Here is a 27,500-nt window from a genome sequence, read left to right as displayed (position 1 = left end):
GAGTTGATAAAAAAAAATTATATCTATCGGACTTTAAAAAAAAAACGCTTTCCGGTGAAGTATTAGGTATCTAATATATATATATATATATATATATATATATATATATATATATATATATATATATATATATATATATATAAATTATCGTTCACATACACCTTTCAGGATAAAGCTAGAACCCAGAACTAGATAGAATCGAGCAATTGCATCGACAACGGACAACGCCAGACCCAAAGTGGGTTTCGATGTACTGCATCTCATCAGTGACGCGCCTATGTCGGAGCACGTCACTGATGAGATGCAGTACATCGAAACCCACTTTGGGTCTGGCGTTGTCCGTTGTCGATGCAATTGCTCGATTCTATCTAGTTCTGGGTTCTAGCTTTATCCTTAAAGGTGTATGTGAACGGGAATTTATATATCTATCTATAATCTCCTCTTAATGTTTAATATATATATATATATATATATATATATAAAGTAATAGCGTTCGTGTGTGTTTTTGTCTGTGTGTACAACTCCCTATGATCAAAGAAACATAAAGTGTCTATAGTGTGTATACATCTCTCCTGGTCAAGAAATATTAATGCCCATGGTAGGATACTTCTGTCAAAGGAGACATTCATTTTTATGCGTAACTTTTAGATATAGCATTCTTCACATCACATATATGTCGACTGAGTTATGGTTATTAGCATATCACATTAAATTAAATCATTTTAAATAATTAGTTCGATTATATTACTTATTCGACATAATAGCCTCGTTAATACTGTACTATTTAAAAATATAATTTAAAATGTAATTATTTAGTTTATTTTCATTTTAATTTATATTTTATTTAACTTAAATTTACTTATTATCGTAAATCTGAAACCTTTTAATTTTCAAACCAGAAAACCAAGGAGAATAACTATGATAGTTTAATTCTTTGAGCACGTTATTAAATATTTTCTATAATAGATTTGTTTTCATTCCGAAATATTCTTCTAAGTTGAATTTTTTTTTTTTTAATTCGGATGTAATTTTTTTTTTCGCTGATTCTTAATTTTTAAGTAACCTTTTGGTACTCATGCAGAGAGTGATCCAGACATAACTCAGAGTCCGCCCGACTTTCTCCGGAACATGACGCCAACAGCCGGAGTAAACCGAGCGTCGCTGAGGAAATTAAGCCGAGCGTTGCCGATGAAAGCATAACAAGAAAATAAAACCTACCTTAAATTTTAAATTTTATTAACTGTAAAGAAAAATTTTATAATAATATTTTTTGTTTTGTTTTGTTTTGTTTTTGCTATATATATATATTTGGTACTCATACAGAGAGTAATCCGTGCTGAAATAATAACGTTATTATTTAAAAAGCCATTCTTAACATATATATATATATATATATATATATATATATATATATATATATATATATATATATATATATATATATATATATTAAATAAATAATGTTAAAGATTTATTGGTCAATATCAAGTTTCTTTCTAACTTCTCCAAAAACTTCAAAATGACAAGTTGTATAGGTTTTCGGTGAGGCTGAAAACGAATATCACATTTATATTTGGGGCATGATATAAAGAAATTACTTTGTAAAAAGGTGGGGGATCACTGTCCTATATAAATTTAACGTAAAATGAGCACCCACTTTCTGGCCACCTAATAATTTCTTCATGTCATAAAACAAATTTAACTGTTGTGATATTCGTTTTTAGCACCCCCGAAAACCGGCGCTGTTTTTTTTTTTTTTTTTACAAAGATATTCGTTCATTTTTTTATAAGTTAGGACGCTAATAATGCCGTCATTAAGCTTACACGAGCGTTTTATGTTTGAGGTAGGTATTCAATTATAGAACTTGTATAGGTTTAACAAGTGCTTCTGTAGTTGAATTAACCGTTTTTTTCTGTAAGTAACGTGCCGACATCAACCATTAAAGCAGAATCGTTTAATATTTCACATAAATTTTGTTTACATTAGGGGGCTCCACAGCCCCTAATGTAAACAGAATTTTTGTGAAATATTTAACTGCTGAAGCATCTGTTAACAACTATACAAGTTGTATAATGAAAAAAAAGTATGTTTTTGTAAACTTACTGACAGCATAATTAGCGTCCTAAATTATGAGATGAAAAAATGAACGAATCTTCGTAAAAAAAAAAAAAACAGCGCAAGTTTTGGGAGATGCTGAAAACAAATATCAGTTAAATTTGTTATCATATGAAGAAATTACTACGTGGCCAGAAAGTGGGTGCTCATTTTACGTTAAATTTATATTGGAAAGTGATCCACCACTTTTTGAAAAAAATTTCTTCATATCATGAAAACTACTTATCTGCACGAAATTTAAACGTGATATTCGTTTTTACCATCACCGAAAACATATAAAAATGTTTTTTGAAGAGTTGGAAAGAAACTCGACATTGACCGATTTTTTTTTTTCGAGAAAAGGTTCAAAGGTAAGTCAAATAAACACAATCTCGGGACAGGTGGAACCAGAACTTGCCCATGAGCGACGGGTAGATTGTCTGGAGCTCACTCTTGAAGGTTTTGAGGACCTCCACATACCGCTCCTTGGTGACTGTCACTGCTGCGCCAGATTCTTCGATGAAGATTGGTTTGATGATGCCTCTGGCCGAGATTGCAGCCCACACCGTGCACTTAGGAGAGTGCAGGGGCTTGGTGGCTACTTCATTGGGTCTGGAGGACCCCCGGAAGACATTTGTCTTGGAGTTCGCCTTTACATCAAGATGGAAGTGGGCTTCATCTGAGGTCCAAAGGAGGTTAAGGAAACTTGGTTTCTCCTCGATCTTCTCGAGCATCTTGACTACCATAACCCTCCTCTGCTTCTTGTCTGAGGCTGTAAGGGTCTGCAGCGTCTGTATTCTGTATGGGTAAGTCCAAATATCGTGCACCAGCACTCTCCTGCAAGTCTCACGGGACATACCGAGGGACTGACTTCGCTTACGCACAGAGCGTTTCGGACTCTGCTGGAGAGACTCTCTCACTCTTTCGACCAGCTCGACTGTTCGCTTCTTGGGACGTCCCGAGTGGCTTGGACGGTTCTCTCTGGAAGCGTTGAGGTTCTCCACGGTCCTATATTCTCGAAGTGGTCCACCCAGTTCTGAATTCTGCTTTTGGATGGAGCCTTTTCACATTCGAACTGACGCATGAAACTGTCCTAGGTCTTCTTAAACGAGCCTGTCTTGTAGTAAAATTTAACAAAGTGTATTCTTTGTCCCAGTTTCCACTGGGGTCTTGGTGTACTCACGGTCGTTGATTTTGCCATGTCCTGTAAAGTAAGGGCAATCGGTGAATAAATAATGGAGATATCACATAAAGTGTACACGGGGCCCGTTTTTTGGGGGGGTCATCGGGTATATATATATATAGTAATCCACATACACTACTGTTTCGCTGTTTCACAGCTCATCAGCGCGGCTAGACAAGCAACTACCTGAAGCCAGGATCGAAACCCGATCGCTCAAACGACAGTGGGAGCTTCTAACCGTTGTGCTATACGGCTGCTGCTATGCGGGCAGTGAAATAACATTTTTTTGACATTGTCCGAATATCTAAGCTCAATTTGTTTGCACAAAGAGCATCGCTTCCTAAGCTAATGGTTATTTTTTATTTATTTTTTTTTTTTTACACAGTGATCACCACTTATCAAGGCCCGGAAGCCACTCAGGGATAAGGGTTATTGCAAGTACATTACGTTAGTGAGGAGATTTGATGAAGTGTTTACTTAAGGGGGCGGTTCATTAGGAATTTGTTAACATTAGACTTGAAGACATCCAAGTTGCAGTCCGGAGGGAAGCAGGCAGACGGAACAGAGTTCCACAGGCGTTCAGTTCTAAGAAAGAAGCTTTGTTCATGAAATCCGCGTTTTGATTTAGGCACAGATATAGAGTGGGGGAAATTTTTCACAGTGGATTCAGCTAGACGGGTGTTTTTCGTGAAAGATTGGCGAGGGGGGACCAGGGATTGGAGTTCAGACGAGCACCTGCCATGGAAATAACGATAAAACAAGGATAGGCTTGCAACGTCTCTTCTGTGGGAGAGAGGTTGCAGGGTAGAGAAAAGGGCATCCCCCATTAAGCCACGATGTCTATTTTGTACTCTGTCAAGGCATTTGTGTATCACTTCCCAAATGCTAAACTTAATCTAGGGATATCTGAAGCGCAGCATTTTAGGGGGGGGCATAATATAAAAAATTTTAAAACAAAATAAAATAGATATGCATATATGGATTTATTTGACAGTTCGATAAACAAAAAAAAATCACATTACAAGCCTAATTAAAACCGAAATACCTTGTATATATTTTGTCTTAATTTCTGTGTCTCTCTCTTTCTCCATCCCCTTCACACACATATATATATTATTTTATCTTAAATCTTGCTGTCTTTTCCACACACACATACACACACACAAACACGCACACACACACGCACAGACACAGACACAGACACACACACACACACATATATATATATATATGTACATTATTATGTCTTATATTTTTCTACCTCTCTTTCTCTACGCAAACACACACATATATGCATACATATATATATATATATATATTAATATATATGTATATATATATACATATATATGTATATAATATGTATATATACATACATATATATGTATATATATATATATGTATGTATGTGTATATAGATATATAATATGTATATATATGTATATATGTATGTATAGATATGTATAGATATGTATATATATGTATATATGTATGTATATATATCTATGTATATAGATGAATTATATATAAATATATATGTATATATTTATAGCTATATGCATACATATATATATATATATGTATGCATATATATATATATATATATATATATATATATATATATATATATGTAAAAGAGAGAGAGAAAGTCCTCTTTCTCGGTGTGTTCTTCCTCCTACTCCTTCTCTTACTCATCATCCTCTTCTTCTTTAACATAATCCACGGTTACCGATGATTAATCTGGCTGGGATATATCGTACAGTCGCCTCGTTTATCGGCCCAGCCCGGATATGAATCAGCTTCGATCCCGCTAGATGAGGGCCGCGTCTTTCTATGGCATTTGAACGTTCAGCTTCTATCCACTTTGTTAACTGATTGATGTACGCGCTTTTTTTTTTTACTTTTCAGAGATCAACTGTACGCAAGTGACCTCATTTCGAACGAACTCACTGACACCTGTTCAACATACCCACTAACTTATACGCTACCCACGCGCTGGACCGACTCAAACATCAACTGAGACAAATTGGCCAGAAGAAAATTTGATTACGCTATTTTTTTTATTAGTGGTTCACCATTTACCAAGGCCAGAAGCCACTCAAGGATAATAGAGACTCTCGCTTTTCTTATTTTGTCCTTTGCTGTTTTTCTGGGTTAGAATCTGTCCATCGGTAATTTTTTTTTTTGGGGGGGGTACGCCAAATTGCACTTCGCCCTTTCGATATGCCGAATTTTATTCCCTAATTTTGGTATGCCGAAAGTAATTAGGTATTATGTGATATAATATTTAGATTGCAGGTTTGCTCCAACAAATGCCACACACAATTTTATTATGTCGAGGTTATTAGCTACTACATTATGTAACTTTTGGACTTCATTTTACACACATTTATTCGACATAGTAAAATCCTACATTACATCCTAAAAGCAACATTATCACAGTAGTAACCATTTATACTGTAAGCAGTTGCTATTTTTTTCCGCTAAATAAAATGTACTCCTACCGCTTCAAGTCAACACCAGGAGGTATTCTTCATTTTGAATAGATATGGGGTGGCACCCTTATTATTTGGCTCATATACTTATATACATAACATACTCTTTTCATTTCCCGATTCCGAAAATAATGATTTCTCCCTTATCGCATACCGCCTAATCTCCTTGCCTGAGAACTGACTATTCGTTTATTCCAGGATGTAAACGTTCTTACAAAAACGAACGCTCCAAAGATTTACAAACATGGCTTCCCTCTATACAAAAGGCACACACACACACACACACACACACACACACACACACACACACACACACACACACGTGTGAACGTGTCTGTGTGTCTGTGCGTCTGTGTACATTTCCCTACGAAATTTGATATACAGGGTACGGAGATTTGGGAAAATCGATGTAATCGGTTTTGGGCCCGAAATTTGGCGATTAAGGGGGCAAAGTTCAACGATTTGACTTTTGAGAACTCTACTAAACTCCTCCCACAATTTTGGCCTAAACACTTGATATTTTAGATATAGGTTGCTTGGACATGGATCTAACTTAATAACTTGAGTTGAGCCAAAAACAATAAATGTTAAGAGGTCATAATAGAGTTCAAATTTTTAAAAAAATTGACCTCTGCGGTCTCTTCCAAATTACTCAGACAATTTCTGGTCTAAATGTTTGAAATTTTACATAAAGGGTATTCAGAGATAGGGCAAGCTTTTTCATCAGTTTGGGTCGAAAATTTTTAGTTACCAATATATAAATGTATGTATGTATGTATATATGTTTGCATGTCTGCCTTAAACTTTAAAAAGAGGCGGCAGATTTTACCAAGATCAGTATCATTTTAAAGTTCGACCTTTCATACGACAAATATCGAAAAATTGGCTAAAAACATTAATATTTTCCCCTTCAACTAGGCACTTTTCTACTGGGCGGGGGGTCACTTTTTTGGCCGATATTTTTGAAAGTTATCCTCTCCTTTAGATTGTCTAGCCTTAATTTTAAAAAATGTCGCTTTCGGTTTGGCGGTGGTCGTAACAGCATAAACATTAGGTTTTATCCCGTTCTTTTCCTCTTTTGCGGTATGGATTCGAGCATTCCTTCCTACTACCACTTTTTTTTTTTTTTTGCTCAACATACACATCCAAACACCCGGGCAACGTCGGGCTTAAATGCTAGTATATCTATAAAATTGAACGAGTCTGTGTATCTGTCGGTGTGTCTCTCTGTGGACATTTTCCTACGCAATAACTCTGTCAATTTTTAGTCTACAGACTCGAATTTTGATGTACAGGGTACTGAGATTTGGAAAAATCGATGTGATCGATTTTCTACCAGAAATTTGGCGATTAAGGGGTCAAAGTTCAACGATTTGACCTTTGAGAACTCTACCAAACTCCTCCGACAGTTTTGGGCCTACACACTTGAAATTTTCGATATAGGTTCCTTGGACATGGATCTAACTCAATAACTTGATTTGAGCCCAAAACACTAAATTTTAGAGGGTCATAATAGGAGTCAATTAAAAAAAAATTTGACTTTTTTTTTTTGCTCAGCATACACCTCCAAACACCCGGGCAACGCCAGGTACCTATGCTAGTCTATATATCTATATGTCTGTGTGTGTCTGTCTCTCTGTCTGTGTGTCTGTACATTTCCCTATGCTATAACTGCCAATTTTTAGTCCACAAACTTGAAATTTGATATACAGGGTACTGAGATTTGGGAAAATCGACGTGATCGGGTTTCGACCATAGATTTGGCTGTTAAGGAGTCAAAGTTAAACGATTTCACCTTTGAGAACTCTACCAAACTCCTCCGACAATTTTGGGCCTAAACGCTTGAAATTTTAGATATAGGTTATTTGGACATGGATCTAACTTAATAACTATATTTGAGCCCAAAACAGTAAATGTTAAGGGGTCATAATAAGGGTCACAGTAAAAAAAAATTGACCTTTCTTTTTTGTTTTTGTTTTTTTTTGCTCAGCATACACCGCCAAATATCCGGGCAACGCCGGGCCGAAATGCTAGTATATCTTAAAAAGTGAACAGGTCTGTGTGTTTTTTTTCTGTCTGTGTGTCTGTCTGTCTGTGTTCATTTCCCTATGCAATAACTCTGTTAATTTTATGTCTACAGACTCGAAATTTGATATACAGTGTACTGAGATTTGGGAAAATCTACGTGATCGGTTTTCGGCCAGAAATTTGGCTGTTACGGGGTCAAAGTTCAATGATTAGACTTTTGAGAACTCTACCAAACTCCTCCAACATTTTTGGTTCGAAACATTTGAAATTTTAGATATAGGTTCCGTGGACATGGATCCAACTTAATAACTCGATTTGAGCTCAAAACAATAAATTTTAAGGGGTCATCATAGGGGTTAAATTTTAAAAAATTGACCGTTTTTTGTTTGTTTTTTTTGCTCAGCATACACCTCCAAACACCCGTACAACGCCGGACATCCATGCTTAGTATATATATATATATATATATATATATATATATATATATATATATATATATATATATATATATACTAGCAAAAGTACCTGTCGTTGATTGGGTATCAGCCTACAGAAAATGGACTCTGATTTATGAAAGTTTGATAGGTTATGAAAAGGAAGGGTTGTAAATTTGGGTTGAATTTGGGGGTATCAAAACCAAACCAAAATATGATGAAAATAAAAATAAAATAGATAAACCCCATAATTTATTATTATATGGAAAAAATGCGCGCATGAAAAGTAATATTCTTAAGATTTTATTAAACCTGGAAAAGTAAAGGACAAGAAATTCAACCTGGAAAAGTAAAGAACAAGATATTCTAGTAAAGTAAAAAATAAGAATTTTTTAGACTTAAAATATTGCAGCTAAAAATAAAATTTGAATATTGATAAATATTTTATTTATTATTTGCATATGTTGTTGTTTATTGTTGAGTAAGAAGATGTTTCAGTCGCTGGATTGAACTTATTTCCCCCCTATTATTTGCATATATTTATGTAGTGAAAATTGTTTGAATAAAATTAATTCATTAGTTAGTTAGTTAGTAGATGGAATTAATAATTTTATAATTTACATAAAAATTAATAATTTTATTATATCATAATTAGGATCATTTAATTCTTTCTAACTCAACAATAAACAACAACATATGAAAATAATAAATAAAATATTTATCAATATTCAAATTTTATTTTTAGCTGCAATATTTTAAGTCTAAAAAATTCTTATTTTTTACTTTACTAGAATATCTTGTTCTTTACTTTTCCAGGTTGAATTTCTTGTCCTTTACTTTTCCAGGTTTAATAAAATCTTAAGAATATTACTTTTCATGTGCGCATTTTTCCATATAATCCATGATTTTTCCAGGCATTGCTATTGTATTAATATATAAATTTATAATATTCATTAATGATTGTCAAAAAAAAATTAACTCTCAAACACACATTTATGCAATATTTATCATTCAATCACAGTAGTTCCGAGCCAGGGTCTCTACCGAGACTGCGGTTCATGAATTCGTGATCTGTATAGAGCGTAAACTAACAAAAAAGAAGATGGCACTCGGTGTCTTTTTAGATATCGTAGGAGCTTTTGACAACATACCCTTCAGAGGTATGTTCAAGTCGCTACGAGAACTCAATGTGCCACCAGTACTCATCCGATGGATTGAGTATATGTTGAGGCACAGAACAGTTCAAGTAGAACTACTGAGGGCAACTGTTAAAAGGGAAGTAGTTAAATGAAACCCCCAAAGTGGGATTTTATCACCTTTACTATGGAACTGTATGCTGAATCCTCTTTTAAAGGAGTTTAAAAATAGGAATATTTATGCCCAGGCTGCTGCTGATGACATTGCAGTGCTGGTCGCGGGTTCAAAAGCATCATTGGTCAGACGCATTGCCAAAATGGGACTACATTTTTCATCAAATGTGATAACGAAAAATTTGAGTTCATTCAAAGAATATGTATATCATAGAATTCACTAATATTTTTAATCGATAAATTCACCATTTTTTACTATAAAATCATGAGGAGAGTTAAAAAAAAAATTAGTTATTAAAAAAAAAGTTCGGTTTTTTAATTATAAAAAAAACGATACACGGGATTGAACCTAAAATTTCCACCAACCCCCTGTACTCTAACCGTTACGCTAACATGTCACATTGGCAAATTCGCAGTAAAAAATATTTATATACAGAAAAAGTTATGCAAAATAAAAAAAAAGCGTTAGTCACTTATGTACTTACTCTCCTGTTTGTGAACCCACATATTTTGTTGTAACTTTTTTTCTACTGAACCAATTTTCGAAGTTTTTTTTTTCAAAATGTAGCTAATGAGGTGTTCTATCCAACTATATAACCTGTTTGAAATTTGGTTGCGAACGTAATTAGTGGTGGGGGTTTGAATGTGTCTCGATTCATTCAATTTCGGACTTAAGCATATATTCAACCACTACCGTGGTTGAATGATACCATACCTGTTCACACTGAAACACTTATCACAATATTCTGTGGATCTATATTTAAAAACCTTGTTAAACTTTGTAACATATTTCCATTCTATGGAGGTCAGGCGCGAACGAACAATCCATAATTTTATTATACCATATTTCTTCAAACTGAAACATAATTATCAAGGTATACTTACGTAGATAGATGTGAAAAGTCTTTATTAAAGTTTGTACCTATGTCCATTCTATGGAGGCCAGGCGTGAACGCAGACCCCACATTATTATACCATCCCTATTTAAGTTAAAACATACTTATCAAATTATTCTTATGCACATCTATATAAAAAAAAAACACTTGTAAACGATTTTTAAATTTTTTTGGACCAGGCGCGAACGCAGACCCCACAATTTTAATGAACCACCATTCTGCCAGATCAAACATACCATTCCTGTGTCTCGATACATCTTCTATCATTATACGTAATCACTTTTTTAAAATAGTCAACCATATAGGAGCCTATTCTTGACCGCACGCACACACACACACACACACACACACATTCAGCTTTATATTTTATATATATAATATTTTGATTGCAGAAATTTCTATCTGAACCATATTGGTCTTACACCCTTCGTATTCAGATACCATTAGCTTTCCTTTCTACATTTATTAGTACACACAAGCCGATCGACACTGCAGCCATCAAATTTTTTTGTTGCTTCATAGTATTTGCGCGTGTGAATCCTGACAGCGATTTTTAAAGTTACATTTCGAGCAAATTTTTGATAACGCCACAGCCCGACAAGTACTGAGCCAGTTCCTGGCTCCGCATCTGTCGTGATGATTGTCAAGAACAGATTCTTGACTGCTACTTTTCTACCCAGTCTCCAAGCAACCGAATCAGCAAGAAAACTCCCTACCATATTTAATGAGGGTATGATTTTTTAAAATTCGAAGTTCTACTTATAGACACTGACGATAGGAACTGACCAATCAAATGGAACCATATTCTGCTAGCAACCAATCAGAAATCGAAATTGCTCCATAAAACGGGATCGCCCGTCAATTTAATTTGCCCGACTTTCAGATTTTTTAAATTTTAATATCGAAACAGGCTTATTTTAGCCATTTTTCATGTCTTCGTTACTGTTTTCATCGTTCTTTTGCCTTACGTTAGTTTTTTTTTGTTTTTTTTCCGATGTTTTGATTACCCCCTCCCGCTTAAGTTTTAATGTTGTTTTCTTTTTTTACTTCGCTTATAACAAACAAACCTGGTCATTGACGTCGTTGTCGTTGTCGTAACGCTCGATGACTTCCGTGCGCACACCTGTCAATTTAAACATCTTTCAGTAACTCATTCTGGCTGGCCGATTTTGTTTTCAAACTTTGCCTCAGGGCTTTGGGTTCGATCCTACCCCCCACCCGGTTTCTTTTTTATTTAACACCACACACACCTCAAAACACTCGGGCAACGCCGGGTACCCCCGCTCATCTATAAATATAAAGGCGAAAATGTATGTATTTTCTGTATGGCCGCGAAAGGGTTTGTTCTGACACCTTCTCGCGGGGCTCGCTCCCTTTTAAAACGTTTTATATTGCGTCTAAATCATAATATGTACGAGTTAACAACGGGGGTCGCCCGTCTATTTAATTTGCCCGACTTTCATGATCAGTATGATTCGAATGTCGCAGTCAACTATCCCGCAGTAAATAATTTGACCTCATTAAAAACTGCGGATGTTTGATATTAACTTTTTAATCGCTTTTAGATTGACTGTCGCTGTAGCACACACCTACAAGCACTCGGGCAACGCCGGGTATCCTCCCCCCCGCTAGTCTATAATATAACTCTCACCTGTTTAAATGTAAGTATGTATGTATGTATGTATGTATGTCTGCCTAAAACTTTTGACAGAGGCGACGGATTTTCACGAGATCGGGATCGTTTTGAAGCACGACACTTCGGATGACAAATATAAAAAAATTGGCCAAAAACATTAATTCCTTCACTCTCAACTGCAGTGCGGGGTCCCTTCTTTCATCGATATTTTTGAAAGGCATCGTCTCTTTTCGATTGGCTAGCCTTAATTTAAACCTACGTCACTTCCGGTTTGGCGATGGACGCAACAGCAAACACGTCACTTTTTTTCACGTTCTTTTCATCCTTCCCAGTACGGGTTCGAGCCTGCCTGCCTACTACCACTTCGTTTTTTATTGCTCAACATACACCTCCAAACACCCGGGCAACGCCGGGCACCCAGGCTAGTCTATTATATAAAGTGCAAACGTCTGTTCTGTGTGTGTGTGTGTGTGTGTGTGTGTGCATGTGTGTTTGTATGTTTCGCTAAAACTTTTGAAATTCAATTCGAATAAGAATAATTATGGACTGTCTTAAAGAACAGGAACCCAAACACACAATATGTGAAATTTAAAACAAAATATTTCATTTTACTACCTTAATGACCGTAAAATCGTATCTTTTTAAATGATTTCAATATCTACGCCCATCGGATGCGTTTAATTCATATAACCGAATTGGTTAGATTATAACCCTTTCTCCCTTGCAGGGGTCGCGTGCGCACAGTGGAAAACGACGTGCACTAACCCTAAGGACGGTTGGCTATATTTTCGCTCCTTTGAGCCTCGGACCCCGCACAAGCATCCGTCTCTCTCCCTCTCTCTCTGCTGAGTCCCTCCGAATTGGACGTTGGTATCTGGCTATCTAGTGTTGTAACGCCCAATCGGGAATTCCTGGTAATTTCTGTCGTGATCGTCTCCTCGTCGGTGGCCGTCTCTCTCTCCGTCTGCGATGGCTGGAAAGTCAAGTTTGGTTATGCTGAAATCGAAGGCAGTGTTCACAAGTATAAATGGAAACAATCAACAACGATGAGGATAGTTTAGGCTGTTCATTTAGTGATTCGGTATACATTAAGGCTCGGCTCGTCTTTTATACGTTCGTCAGGCTTGGAATGCAACCCCCACAGTGTATTTAAACAAAAACTCTAAGTGACGGTCTTGTTAGTTCTCTTCGTCTCAATTAGAAGAGGCTGGCGGCGTGCGTGGCTTCCCAGCTCCTCTGTTCGACAGACTGTCCGATTCTCCTCTTGTCTATTTCCGCAGTAGTTTTATTAAACGTCATCCTCCCCTTCCTTCTGTAGTCGACCCAATCTCTCTATTCGACGGGTAATCATAATTCTTTCTCTCTCTCTCTCTCTCTCTCTCTCTCTCTCTCTCTCCTTCCCAACTGACCCCCTCTCGATTCAATTCCGAGAATTAGTTATCTCTCTAGGCAATTAACCAATTTGTTCCCTTAAAATTAGAATGACTAATTCAATTGTTTTCGGGTTTGTTCTTTCTCTATTATCACCTCCAACTTGTCGGTTTAAGTGAATCATGTTATCATTTACACTCGGATCGTCGACTTTACTCGTCGACCCTTCCCAGACCTCCCTGCGTTTTCCTCGCCAACCCGACATCTGGCTTATCTTTAGTCTAGCCCTTTTGAACTCCAATAATTTACTCGTCAACCGATGACAATTCGTTGGTTTCTCACGAGATGGGACTGAGACCTCTCGCCCAGCTCCATCCCACTCACCCTCAACCTAGGAAGCAAGGTTATCCGGTGTCGCCCGGCTTCGTTACAAGATGATTTTCTCATGAATGCTAGTTTTTTACTTTACTTTCGTTCTTTACATATTTTTGAAAAAAAAACGTTTATTTTGCAAACTTTTGAATCTCAACAGAGTTAAAGGATTAAAAAAAAATTGTTTTGTATTTCGTATTTTTTTGGGGGTGGGGCATTTTTTATCAGCAGTTGATTAAATTAAAACAAAAATCGATATTTTATTTTAATTTTTTATCGGCAGTTTATTTACTTATATAAATCACAAATTTGTTTTCCTCACTCACATGCCTCTATCCCGAATTCATAGCAGCGGGCCGACATAATCAAATTAAAATAAAAACCATAAAGCAAATTTTCTTTTTAATATTAACGCATATTTTTATATTTCAAACTAAAACGGTTGTCAAACGCAAACATCTGTCAGCGTTTAGTTCTTATGACGAAGTCCTATTTACTTTCACGATGTACAACTTGTTGACGGCAGTTTTCTTTCCTATTTTATTATTATTATTATTATTATTATTATTATTATTATTATTATTATTATTATTATTATTATTATTATTTTCCTTCAAACAACTTCACTTAATTTCCTATTTATTATTATTATTATTATTATTATTATTATTATTATTATTATTATTATTATTATTATTATTATTATTATTATTATTATTATTATTATTATTATTCTCCTTCAAACAACTTCACTTAATTTCCTATTTATTATTATTATTATTATTATTATTATTATTATTATTATTATTATTATTATTATTATTATTATTATTATTATTATTATTATTATTATTATTATTATTATTATTATTATTCTCCTTCAAACAATTTCACTTAATTTCCTATTTATTATTATTATTATTATTATTATTATTATTATTATTATTATTATTATTATTATTATTATTATTATTATTCTCCTTCAAACAACTTCACTTAATTTCCTATTTATTATTATTATTATTAATATTATTATTATTATTATTTTATTATTATTATAATTATTATTATTTTATTATTATTATTATTATTATTATTTTATGATTATTATTATTATTATTATTTTATTATTATTATTATTATTATTATTATTTTATTATTATTATTATTATTGTTTTATTATTATTATTATTATTATTTTATTATTATTATTATTATTATTTTATTATTATTATTATTATTATTATTATTATTATCCTTCAAACAACTTCACTTAATTTCCTATTTATTATTATTATTATTATTATCATTATTATTATTATTATTATTATCCTTCAAACAATTTCACTTAATGTCCTATTTATTATTATTATTATTATTATTATTATTATTATTATTATTATTATTATTATTATTATTATTCTCCTTCAAACAATTTCACTTAATGTCCTATTTATTATTATTATTATTATTATCATTATTATTATTATTATTATTATTATTATTATTATTATTATTATTATTATTATTATTATTATTATTATTATTATTATTATTATTATTATTATTATTATTATTCTCCTTCAAACAACTTCACTTAATTTCCTATTTATTATTATTATTATTATTATTATTATTATTCTCCTTCAAACAATTTCACTTAATGTCCTATTTATTATTATTATTATTATTATTATTATTATTATTATTATTATTATTATTATTATTATTATTATTATTATTATTATTATTATTATTATTATTCTCCTTCAAACAATTTCACTTAATGTCCTATTTATTATTATTATTATTATTATTATTATTATTATTATTATTATTATTATTATTATTATTATTCTCCTTCAAACAATTTCACTTAATGTCCTATTTATTATTATTATTATTATTATTATTATTATTATTATTATTATTATTATTATTATTATTATTATTATTCAAACAATTTCACTTAATTATTAAAAATAAACATTCTCATTAGACAGAATGAAAATAGGATGAAAACAAAAATAAAAAAAAATATTGATTCTAATGACAATCAGTCAAATAAAGACGACGGCGTCCGCTAATAACACTATTATTGCCACTCGGTAGAAATAGATAAACAAAGAAGTGTTAAAAAGTTGAGCAGGAAAAACAAACAACGCACAAAAGAAACGAACCGGATATGTTTTTGTTTTGTTTTTTTAATTTCTTTCTGAAGAGTGAATAAGAACGGATGGTCTTCAGGTGCATCCAGCTTGCGCCATTATCGATGCGAATAATATTTCATATTGAATAGGGACAGACCAACGAACACAATAAAGTATTTTATTAAAAAAAAAAAAAAATGCGTGGGCGTATCTCAAAATGTCATTAAGCGCAAGAGACGCACGAAAACTAAGCGGAAATGATCTGCTCCTAAACCTCGGCCAATCTTGTCTGTTATCTTGTCTCCGTTCACATTTGATGACGCATTATCGTTTGTTTCTCAAGAAATTTCTAATCTTCATTTTTTGTTCCTGAAGACGTTTCTTGACCCGAACGAAACCGGACAATCTCTCATTATATATATATATATATATATATATATATATATATATATATATATATATATATATATATATATATTACACAGTGATCACCACTTATCAAGGCCCGGAAGCCACTCAGGGATAAGGGTTATTGCAAGTACATTACGTTAGTGTGGAGATTTGATGAATTGTTTAATTAAGGGGGCGGTTCATTAGAAATTTGTTAAAATTGGACTTGAAGACATCCAAGTTGTAGTCCGGAGGGAAGCAGGCAGATGGAACAGAGTTCCACAGGCGTGCAGTTCTACGAAAGAAGCTTTGTTCATTGAAACCGCGTTTTGATTTAGGCATAGATATAGAGTGGGGGAAATTTTTCACAGTGGATTCAGCTAGACGGGTGTTCCTCGTGAAAGATTGGCGAGGGGGGGACCAGAGATAAGAGTTCAGACGAGCACCTGCCATGGAAAACAAGGAAAGGCTCGCAACGTCTCTTCTGTGGGAGAGAGGTTGCAGGGTAGAGAAAAGGGCATCCTCCACTAAACCACGAAGTCTATTTTGTACTCTGTCAAGGCAGAATAGGCTGTTTTTAGCAGCTCCTGCCCAGATATGGCAACAGTATTCCATCCTTGGACGTACTTGGCTTTTATATAGATAGAGAATTGCATCAGTAGTGAGATATCTTCTGGAGCGGTAGAAGGATCCCACCATCTTTCCAGCGACCTTGGCAACAGACTTGATGTACGTGTTCCATTTCAGATCAGGAGTAAAGATCAAACCCAGAAGCTTGTCAAAACACGGGGCCTCACCCAGACGAGAGCCATCTATCACAATTGATGCCATCTGGGGATCAGAGCGTTGATGATATAAGGATAGGAGTTTTGTTTTTGATGCATTAAAGGTAACCAGCCACATCTTCCCCCACTGAACCACGCGCTCGAGATAAGAGGAGAGAGAATCAGAGAGAACTTTGTCATTTACAGCCTTTGATGTGTTGCCGTAGATGGTCGTGTCATCAGCATAGATGTCAACGAATGATTTAAGTATGTGTTTAGGGAGGTCATTGATGTAGATCAGGAAGAGAGTTGGGCCCAGGATTGATCCCTGAGGGACTCCAGCATTTATATTGCAGGCCACCGATTTTTGTCCATCTACCACTACTCTTATGAGCCTATCGGAGAGAAATGATTTAATTACTGAGAAAACATTTCCAGTTATACCGTAGCTGGAAATCTTGTGAAGTAGACTCTTATGCCATACTTTGTCGAAGGCCTTTCATATATATATATATATATATATATATATATATATATATATATATATATATATATACATATATATATATATATATATATATATATGCGTTTTATTTTTTTTTACCGTATTTTTCTGTTAATTACATATACCTATGTATATGTGTGTATATATGAGAGTATATGTGCCCGCTACCTGCTGTCCACATACGTATGTAGAAGCGTGCAGCTGTGTATATGTCGATGTATGTGTTCACGAATATAAGTATCTGTCTGTGCGCGTGTGCTTGTATATATGCGTGGGGGTGCAAGTATGTCTGAATCAGAATGTGCATGTAGGTCCATGTATAAGCCTGCATGGATATATGGGTGTCGATGTGCGGGTGTCTGTATATGTGCGCTTCCATGCGTACGCGCACATACTCAGTTTAACACCTTAAGGAAAATTTGGGGTCAGCGGGAGCAGCGCGGATGTATATGCATGCATGTACGTACACGTGCATGTGTTTACATACCTAGGCGGAAATGTATGTGTACAGATGAGCGTTTCTTTGAGTATATGTATGTGTATGTACGCATGTGTGTGCTTGCGTACGGCCGCAAGCTAACCCTCTCCAAGCACTTAACAACAAATAAAAACCAAATAGATGAACCGAATCATAATTCGCCCCCCCCCGCCTCCACACCTAAGCGAACACCCAACAGGTCAAGTCATACTTATCAAGAAATCATCTCACCAACGAGACGCCAACAACCTAAACCTGAGGACTCGAAATTTACAGTAACCCCCTTCCTCCTACCCCCACATATCTCCATCCCCCCTCTATGTACCCCTATTCCCTCAGCCACACCAGAGATGAACTTCTCAGACCCTTCACAACCACCTAATGTCCTTAAACTCCAAAACTAAAACATTACCGACATACCAAGCACCCCCTCCTACATCTCCGCCTTGTTCCCTTCCTCTTTTTTCGCATTTCTCTCGCACCCCTCCCCTTACACTATTCACCCTTTCATTCCACCATAAACGAACATTTCTGCAAAAGTCTGAGGAAGCTACATGACGGCCAAAAAAAGGTCGTGTAGCCGAAACAAAAATGTAACTTAACAGAAAAATACGGTAATAAAAGATAAAACGCATTTTTGCTCTACAACAGTATTGAGCACCTTCTTCAGGTATTTATTAATAACCATTTCTACTATATATATATATATATATATATATATATATATATATATATATAATTTGAGATTGCTATTTTTCAACGGTAAGGTAACCAGTGAAATATAGCGAGGTTAGTACAAGGGTGCTCAATACCGGGGTAGAGCAGGTTGCACTTTCAATTTGTCTTTACATAAGCAGTAATTTGTTGCTACACAGTCATGAGCATGTTTCGACTTATTTTTTATTATTATTTATTTACTAGCCCGGGTGTTTGGAGGTGTGTGTTGAGCAAAAAAAAAAAAAGTGGTAGGGGGAAGGCAAGCTCGAACCCGTTACGCGAAGGTGGAAAAGAACGGAAAAAACCTGACGTCTTTGCTGTTACGACCACTGCCAAACCGGAATGACGTAGGTTTAAATTAAGGCTAGACAATCGGAAAGAGACGATGCCTTTCAAAAATATCGATGAAAGAAGGGACCCTGCACTGCAGTTGAGGGTGAAGGAGTTAATTTTTTTAGCCAATTTTTCGATATTTGTCATTCGAAGGGTCGTGCTTCAAAACGATACCGATCTCGTGAAAATCCGTCGCCTCTGCCAAAAGTTTCAGGCAGACATACATACATACATACATACATACATACATACATACATACATTTAAACAGGTTATGACTGTCAAAAATATCGGCGAACAAAGCGATCCCTCCCCGTAGAAAAGTGGCCAGTTGAGGGTGAAGAAATAAATGTTTTTAGCCAATTTGTCGGTATTTGTCGTCTGAAGGTCGAGATTCAAAACGACACTGATTTTGTGAAAATCCGTCGCCTTTGTCGAAAGTTTTAGGCAGGCATGCAAACATACATATATACATTTATATATTGGTAGTTCAAATTTTCGACCCAAACCGATTAAAAAGCTTGCCCTATCTCTGAATATCCTTTATGTAAAACATACATATATGCATTTATATACTGGTAGCTCTAGCTTGAATAACCTTTGTATAAAATTTAAAATGTTTAGACGAGAAATTGTCTGAGTAATTTGGTAGAGACCGCAGCGGTCAATTTTTTTAAACTTTGACCCCTATTATGGCCACTTAACATTTATTGTTTTGATCTCAAATAAATTAATTAAGTTAGATCTATGTCTAAGGAACCTATATCTAAAATTTCAAGTGTTTAGACCCAAAATTGGCGGAGGAGTTTGGTAGAGTTCTGAAAGGTCAAATCGTTGAACTTTAACCCTTTAATAGCAAAATTTCTGGCCGAAAACGGATTACAAAAATTTGTTCAAATCTCAGTATCCTGTATATCAAATTTCAAGTCTGTAGACTAAAAATGGGCAGTTATTGTGTAGGGAAATGTACACAGACAGACACACAGACACACACTTTCACTTTTATAGATGTATAGATTTATTTATTTATTTATTCATTTATTTATTTTTATGATGGGGTTAAGGGATAGAGTAGATAGTCTTGGGAGTTGAGGAGTTAAATTCTGGGACGAAAACGGAATAAAGATGTTCCGAAAATTGGCAGATGAGTTGCAACTAAAAGATAATAGCAATTTCTCTTCCAATTTTCAGATTTGTAGTCGTCCCCAGATATATTTTCTTTTTTTTTAACGAATTGATATTTCTCCTGGGGAGTTATGGGCGGAATAGATTCATCGATTGATATAATGATCAAATGAACGATTTTGCGCTACGAAACAGATGCTGTCAAGAATTGTATATATATATATATATATATATATATATATATATATATATATATATATATTCCATTAGAAAAATAGCACAGTAACCTAAGAACAAAATAGATTCATTTAGCGTATATAAAATACAAAAAGAATTTTAGTAAATCGTACTGTACACACACACACACACACACACACACACACACACACACACACACACACACACACACACAAACACACAAACACACACACACAAACATAAACAAAACCACGACTGTAAGACGTTGTAAATACTATGCTAAAAAACAGCACGTTAAGATAACTGCATAAGAAAAGTATACATCTACGATGCATTTAATGTAAAATGAACCTAAATTTTTGTTTAAGACCATGTGGAGAAGTGACGCCATGTTTTAATGTTAGGAAGTGTTCGTTTATTCAAAAGAATTGGATTCTTGAATGCTAAGCGCTAAGCCAATCAGAAAGGATGGATTTTGTTAAGGGATCCCTTATTAGTTTTGAACAGGAAATGAGGAATATTATGGTATGTTTATAAGTGTATGATCCAGTTAGTTAGGTTGAAAACTGTATAAAGGTGTATATTTCCTCCCGGTGTTGACTAGTGGTGGTAGGAAGACTTGATATTTACAAGGGGGAAATAGGAACTATTTCGATTGTGATGGTATTGCTTCTAGGATGCAATGTAGCACTTTATTATGACAACTAAATGTGTCTAAAATGCCGTTCTAAAATTGCATAAGCTTGTGAGTAAAAGTCTAGACATAATGAGTTTGTATGTTGCTGTGAACCTACGGTACTTTGATCCAGAGGGGAATTTCTGCAATCAAACTATTATATGCGAACAGAACCCTCCCCAAACATTCCTATGTAAAGAATGGCTTTCGGAGTAAACAACCCCATTTTGGGGAGGAATAATTCTTCCAAATTTACCCATGATAATCGTTGTCAGTATATCCAGTCGAAAATGCTAAAAAATAAAATTGAGGTGTGGCAGTGTCAGTAATGGAGGAGTAGATTTGTTTATGGCGCGTGCATACAAACCTGACAACCAGTGAATTACAGGGAATAGTACGGGTCTATCTCTATAAGCACCTGTCTCCGCAAAATCTTAATGAGATTTTCTTAATCAGCAGAGCCGAAAAACTATAAAAGTTGTCATTGTAACAAAAATTGTGGTGGTAAACCTAATATACAAATTTACTCCCCCCCCATGTTAACATGTGCGCACTTTTGAGAATCAGTGCGGAAAAGAAAATTAAATAAAATACTCCACAGAATTCAAAATTGATGAAAACACAAGTATATAACAAATAATTGTTTCCCTGTGTAATGAAAGTTAAAACTGTAGCGTAGGTTATCGGTGCCAAAAATCGCTAATTGAGCATAAAACCAGACCCTAAGTTTTAAACACGCCGAAAAGTTTGTCAATTGAGGTATGGAAGCACAAAATGGATACAATGCTTCCGCTATTCTTCAAAACTCCTTACTTCATCAAGCAAAAACGCAAATGAAAAAAAAAACAGCTAGGGGTAAAAGAGAGTTTTAAAAGGCGTTGAAATCAGACACTCTGTTTCAGGACAGCCGTTAACAATTTAAATTTCCTAATGCCAGAATTGGCGTCACTGGCTAAAATATATGACGTTTAGCATTTTTAAATATTATTAATTAGTTCCATACGCAATATAATTAACCAGCAGCAACCAGGGAAATTCTATGAGAAATATATTTAATCAACAAATATACTTTGATAAAACTGATATTTACAGGGTGTTCAATATTTACCGTATAACTATCTATTGTTATCTATAAATATAGATAGTGAATTTTCATGAATTGTTATCTTTTCAGGTGTATATGGTATATATTTCTTGGAATATTTAAAACTAGAACCTTTGGGTCCTACTTCTAAATGTTTCAAGAAATCAGAAATAATCTGTGTGTCGAGAGGGTCATGGGCAGAACCCTAACCCTAACCCTAACCCTAACAACATTTCGACCTCCCTTACCGTCAAAATTTTAATAACATATACGTTATCACAATTTTAACTTAGAAATGCTGCCTATAAGTTTCGGAGAGGTTACGACAATTATCGATGCATTTAAACAGAGTCTGTATAACAATGTCTAACTAGAGAAATATAAAGACGATTACTTTGGAAAAAAAAACGTTAACATAATCCTTTTTTTTTTTTCGAAACTCATAATATATATATAAGTCGACGACAATTTAAATTCCAAAGTCAAGCAACAGAAAAAAATGAAGCAGTTGACAATCTTTTTCAAGATGGTTCATATAATGTAGAAGCACATTTCGTAATTTCTCTTCTTTTTTCTATGTTACCAATTGCTTGTCGATAACGGACTTCCAAAATCATTCGACAGGCGTAGAAATTGTTTTCAAATTACGTATATATACATTTTTTCCTAGTCACCTCTCTAACTCTAGCTTAATATCACAACATTTGAAGGAACATGGCTACCACTATTCGGAATTTCGAAGAATTATGGTAGAAAATACAAGAGTATTGCAGAGTGAGAGAAATGTAAATAGGCTAAGAATACTCGAAGCGTTGTACATTAAAACAACGAAGCCTCAAATAAATAATATTAATTATGAGTGCAGCCGGAACGTTTTGAAATATTTGGGATAAATTTTTGAAAATGTATATGTCTGTGTTTGTATATATAAATGTATTTAATATATATATATATATATATATATATATATATATATATATATATATATATATATAAAGTCCGCCCACCTAACTTGTAACAAGCTACCACGTCACTAGGAAAAATGTTTTTGTACGTAATTTAAAAAACAATTTCTACATTTATTTCTACAATATGCCTGAGGATGATAGAAGTACTTCTGTCGAAAGCGCTCGCGATTATGGATCCAACAGATACAATTTCGAGATGAACACAAAAAGAACTATTCGGAGATTGGAGAATATAAAAAGGAAAATTGTAAAACAGAATAACTCCGCGCTATTATATAATATTTGTCTATATATATATATATATATATATATATATATATATATATATATATATATAAATATATATATATATATACATATTTATATATATATGTATGTATATATATAAATATATGTATGTGTATATATATATATATATATATATATATATATATATATATATACATATTTCAATAGAAAAATGGAGTATGAAAAGTAATATTGTTAAGCTTGAACATAGAAAAGTAAAGGATTAGTTGTTAAAACCGGAAAATAAAAGGACAAGATATTCTAGTAAAAATATAATAAATTTATAGCTCATTTAGAGCTGCTTTAAAGCTTAACCGCTTATATATATATATATATATATATATATATATATATATATATATATATATATATATATATATAACGGATTAGAACAACAGTCTAAAGAGCGGAGTATATACAGGTTAGTGAGATTTGGAAAAACCTTTTAATCGTTTTTTTTAACTCCCTCATATATATATATATATATATATATATATATACACACACATATATATATATATATATATATATATATATATATATATATATATATATATATATAAAACGGATTAGAACAACAGTCTTAAGAGCGGAGTTTATTTGAATGTATTAGTAAATACATTAATACAATTAAATTAAAACAATGCTCGTTGTAATGTAGATATATAATAAGCTCGATAGGCATATATATCCTAGAGCTATTTTAATATTGAATAAAATGATTGATAATTTATGATTTAAATTAAAAATTAAAAATCGGTTTCACAAGGAAGAACAAACAAATCAATAAATTGTACGATCGTTTCGGAAACGATGTTTTTATTGAGATAGACAATATGTATTGGACAATAATTTTATCATTTGTTTTTTTTTAAACAAATTCTCCTTATCAGAAAAAATATTGGGTGATTTTTTTTTAAAAGACACCAAAAATAAAATGATAGTTTTATTTTTGGTGTCTTTAAACCCCACCCAATATATCGTACACTTTATTGATTTTTTTTGTTTTTCCTTGATTTTTAATTTTTAATTTTAATTATAAGTCATCCATCATTTTACTCAGTATTAAAATTGCTCTAGGACATATATTACTATGTAGCTTATTAGATATCTACATTACAACAATTAGCACTGTTTTCTTTTAATTTAATTGTATTGCTAATACATTAAAATATACTCTGTTGTTCTAATCCCCTTAATATATATATATATATATATATATATATATATATATATATATATATATATATATATTCTTTTAAGTTTCTTGAAGTTATACATTTGGATTTCATCGTCACTGGATTTTTTATCTTCCACCAGACTATCCATTCATGTGTAATCACCTTTTTCTTCACCATCTTCCCTCTGCTTAACTTTTTATGTTTTCAAGTAAAAATTTTGACTGACTTGTTGTTTCATCAAATACTTTTGCATGCAAAATCCGATCCCGCATTTTACTAATTCCTACCTTCTGATGAGAAGGAAAGTATTTCTTCGAGACTCAGCGGATTAAGGACTATCCATTTATCAAGTGTTTCATTTTCAGATTAAATATGTTTTTAAGTCATTTCAAAGTGTTTTTTAACATATTTTATTAACTGTTTGTTTGCTCATATATATATATATATATATATATATATATATATATATATATATATATATACGTTTTACGATGACTTAAATCCTTTGTTCTTTAGCAGTTGATTTTCTTTTTAAAAAATTTTACGTTTAAATCGTGTTTTTCATCATTTAATTTGGATTCTTTTATATTTTCATATATTTTATTTCTTAATGAATTGAACACACAAAACAAAATTTTGCTGATGAGGAAACCTTGTTTAATAAAAAAACTATATGTAAAAATTATTGTCCGTAACTTGATGTCTACCACAATAAAAACATTGTTTTCCGAAACGATCGTACAAATAATTGATTCTGTTGTTGTTCCTTCTTATGAAACGGATTTTTAATTTAATTATAATTTGATTTTTAAATTATCTTTAAATTATCATTACTAAATATATATATATATATGTATATATATAAATATATATATATATATATATATATATATATATATATATATATATATATATATATATTGTGGAGACATGTACGTGCACACGAATGTACTGCTTTCTTTTAAAGACAAACTATCTTTTGTTCGCATACGTTTTTTATAGCCCAATCCTATTATGCGTCGATTGTGTGTTTATTTCTGTGTTTGTGGTTTTTCTATTTTTGTCCTCTTTCTTTTTTTTTCTTTTTTTTTTGCGCCTTTTTTTTTTTTTTTTTTGGTTTGGAAATCATCCCAAAAATGGCGACACACTATAGAAAATTATTACTTATCACCATTTTAGATTGTTCATATTACTGGAAAAATATTGGAGGAAAGAAGAGACTTTCAAAAAAGTACGAGTTGCCTTTAATACGTTTCCAGACTTTTTTGTACAAGCATTTAAAATTGTTGTAGACTCTTGAAAATTCAGTATGTTATTACAATAGCTCTGATGAGATTACTGATCAATTTTTATGATTCCAGGTTTAAATGAACAGCTACAACAAGAACTGGAATACACCCTACTAAAGCGTTATTTTCAAAGTTGTTGAATTTCAAAAATGCAATCTGGACGTGAGGACACTTTAGAAGAACGATATGCAATAAAATTCTGTTTTAAATTTGGTAAAAATATGCTACAGAAATGTATGGAAAGCTTCAAACTGATTTTGGACCATCTTGCATAAATCAATAATTAGTTTTTGAGTTGCATAAGAGATTCAAGGAAGGCAGAGAGTTTATGAAGGATGATGAGAGGCGTGGGGGAAGTAAGAAAGTCAAAACATACACATCCCTGATCTTCGATACTGAAACGAAGCTGTTCTGCTTGAAAAGGGCGCCATTTTCTTCTTATTCATATTTATATCGATTCTTTGCTTTAAAAAAACTAAAGTAATTACGTGTTTACTTTTTCAATATCCCATTTTGCTGTTTCGGATTATTTTACTAAAGTAAGTAAAGCTTCATTATTTTTCCAAACTGTTTTTGTTTCTTTGTTTTTCGATATTTCGTCAATATTATTTAGTAAGAGTGTTTAGCAGAAAAGCCAACAAACGACTACCCAACAAAATAAATATACAAGAAATAAATGTTACCATAGTCAATAAAAGTTCAGTTCATGCTTCTTTTTTTTTTAATAGTTTTTAATGCACTTTACTTGAAATAATTTAAGCGAACCGAAATTAAAACTTGAATTCAAAATTTGAGGCGATAACTACTTAAATGAATTTTTATATAAACTACACATGCCATTAATCGAATATTCCTCAAGCACAAAATAACGGAAAACATTAAAATATGTTTATAAATATTCCTTAAGTTAACGGAACTCTCTTTAATTGTTAACACAGAATGCTGAGGTGCCCCTCCTTCAAATTGAAAACGGGGCTCTCCATTTCAAAGTCGCTGGTATTTTGATTTTTTTTAAAACCGGTTCGTGAAATTTTTTTACAAACTACTTAAAAATACAAACGAATGAACTTTTCTATCATAAAAGTAACTTTTATTGACTATGGTAACATTTATTTCTTATATATTTATATTATTATATATATAACATTTTCTCTTTGTAAGGAAACATCATTTTGTTGGTCACTCTTGGCTACGAATGGAAACAAAGTTGATATAAAAAAAATATATTTTCGTGAAAATAATCTGTCATCATATTTTGTTAAGGGTAAAATTTTTGAGTATCAAAACCTATCTCTTTACAACCCCCTCCTTTTAAAAACCTATCATACTTTCATCAATCACAGTCCATTTTCTTCATTTTTTTGGAACCCAGTCAACGACACGTTCTTCTGCTAGTATTACATATATATTCATATGCATATATATATATATATATATATATATATATATATATATATATATATATATATTCATATACATGTATATATATTCATATATATATATATTCATATATATGATTGTTGAGCTGGATTAAA

At 32.8% G+C, this 27,500-nt stretch overlaps 1 protein-coding gene across 3 annotated transcripts in view; it reads right to left on the bottom strand.

Annotated features, from left to right (window-relative positions):
- Positions 1 to 27,500, bottom strand: part of LOC145243572 (uncharacterized) — a 143,620-nt gene that overhangs the window by 35,106 nt on the left and 81,014 nt on the right. The window contains exon 2 of one of the 3 annotated variants that reach the window (XM_080106553.1): positions 2,183 to 3,299. The exons of the other annotated variants lie outside the window; for them this stretch is intronic. Within the exon in view, the coding sequence (XP_079962679.1) occupies positions 2,461 to 2,952 (492 nt within the window). The 5' untranslated portion in view covers positions 2,953 to 3,299 and the 3' untranslated portion in view covers positions 2,183 to 2,460. Of the gene's footprint in view, positions 1 to 2,182; positions 3,300 to 27,500 lie in introns of those variants that run through there. 3 annotated transcript variants of the gene reach the window in all.

This window comes from Euprymna scolopes, chromosome 22, assembly GCF_053919585.1.
Source record: "Euprymna scolopes isolate OS-2025 chromosome 22, ASM5391958v1, whole genome shotgun sequence".
Classification (NCBI taxonomy): Eukaryota; Metazoa; Mollusca; class Cephalopoda; order Sepiida; family Sepiolidae; genus Euprymna; species Euprymna scolopes.
This window is presented reverse-complemented; position numbering and strand designations above follow the sequence as displayed.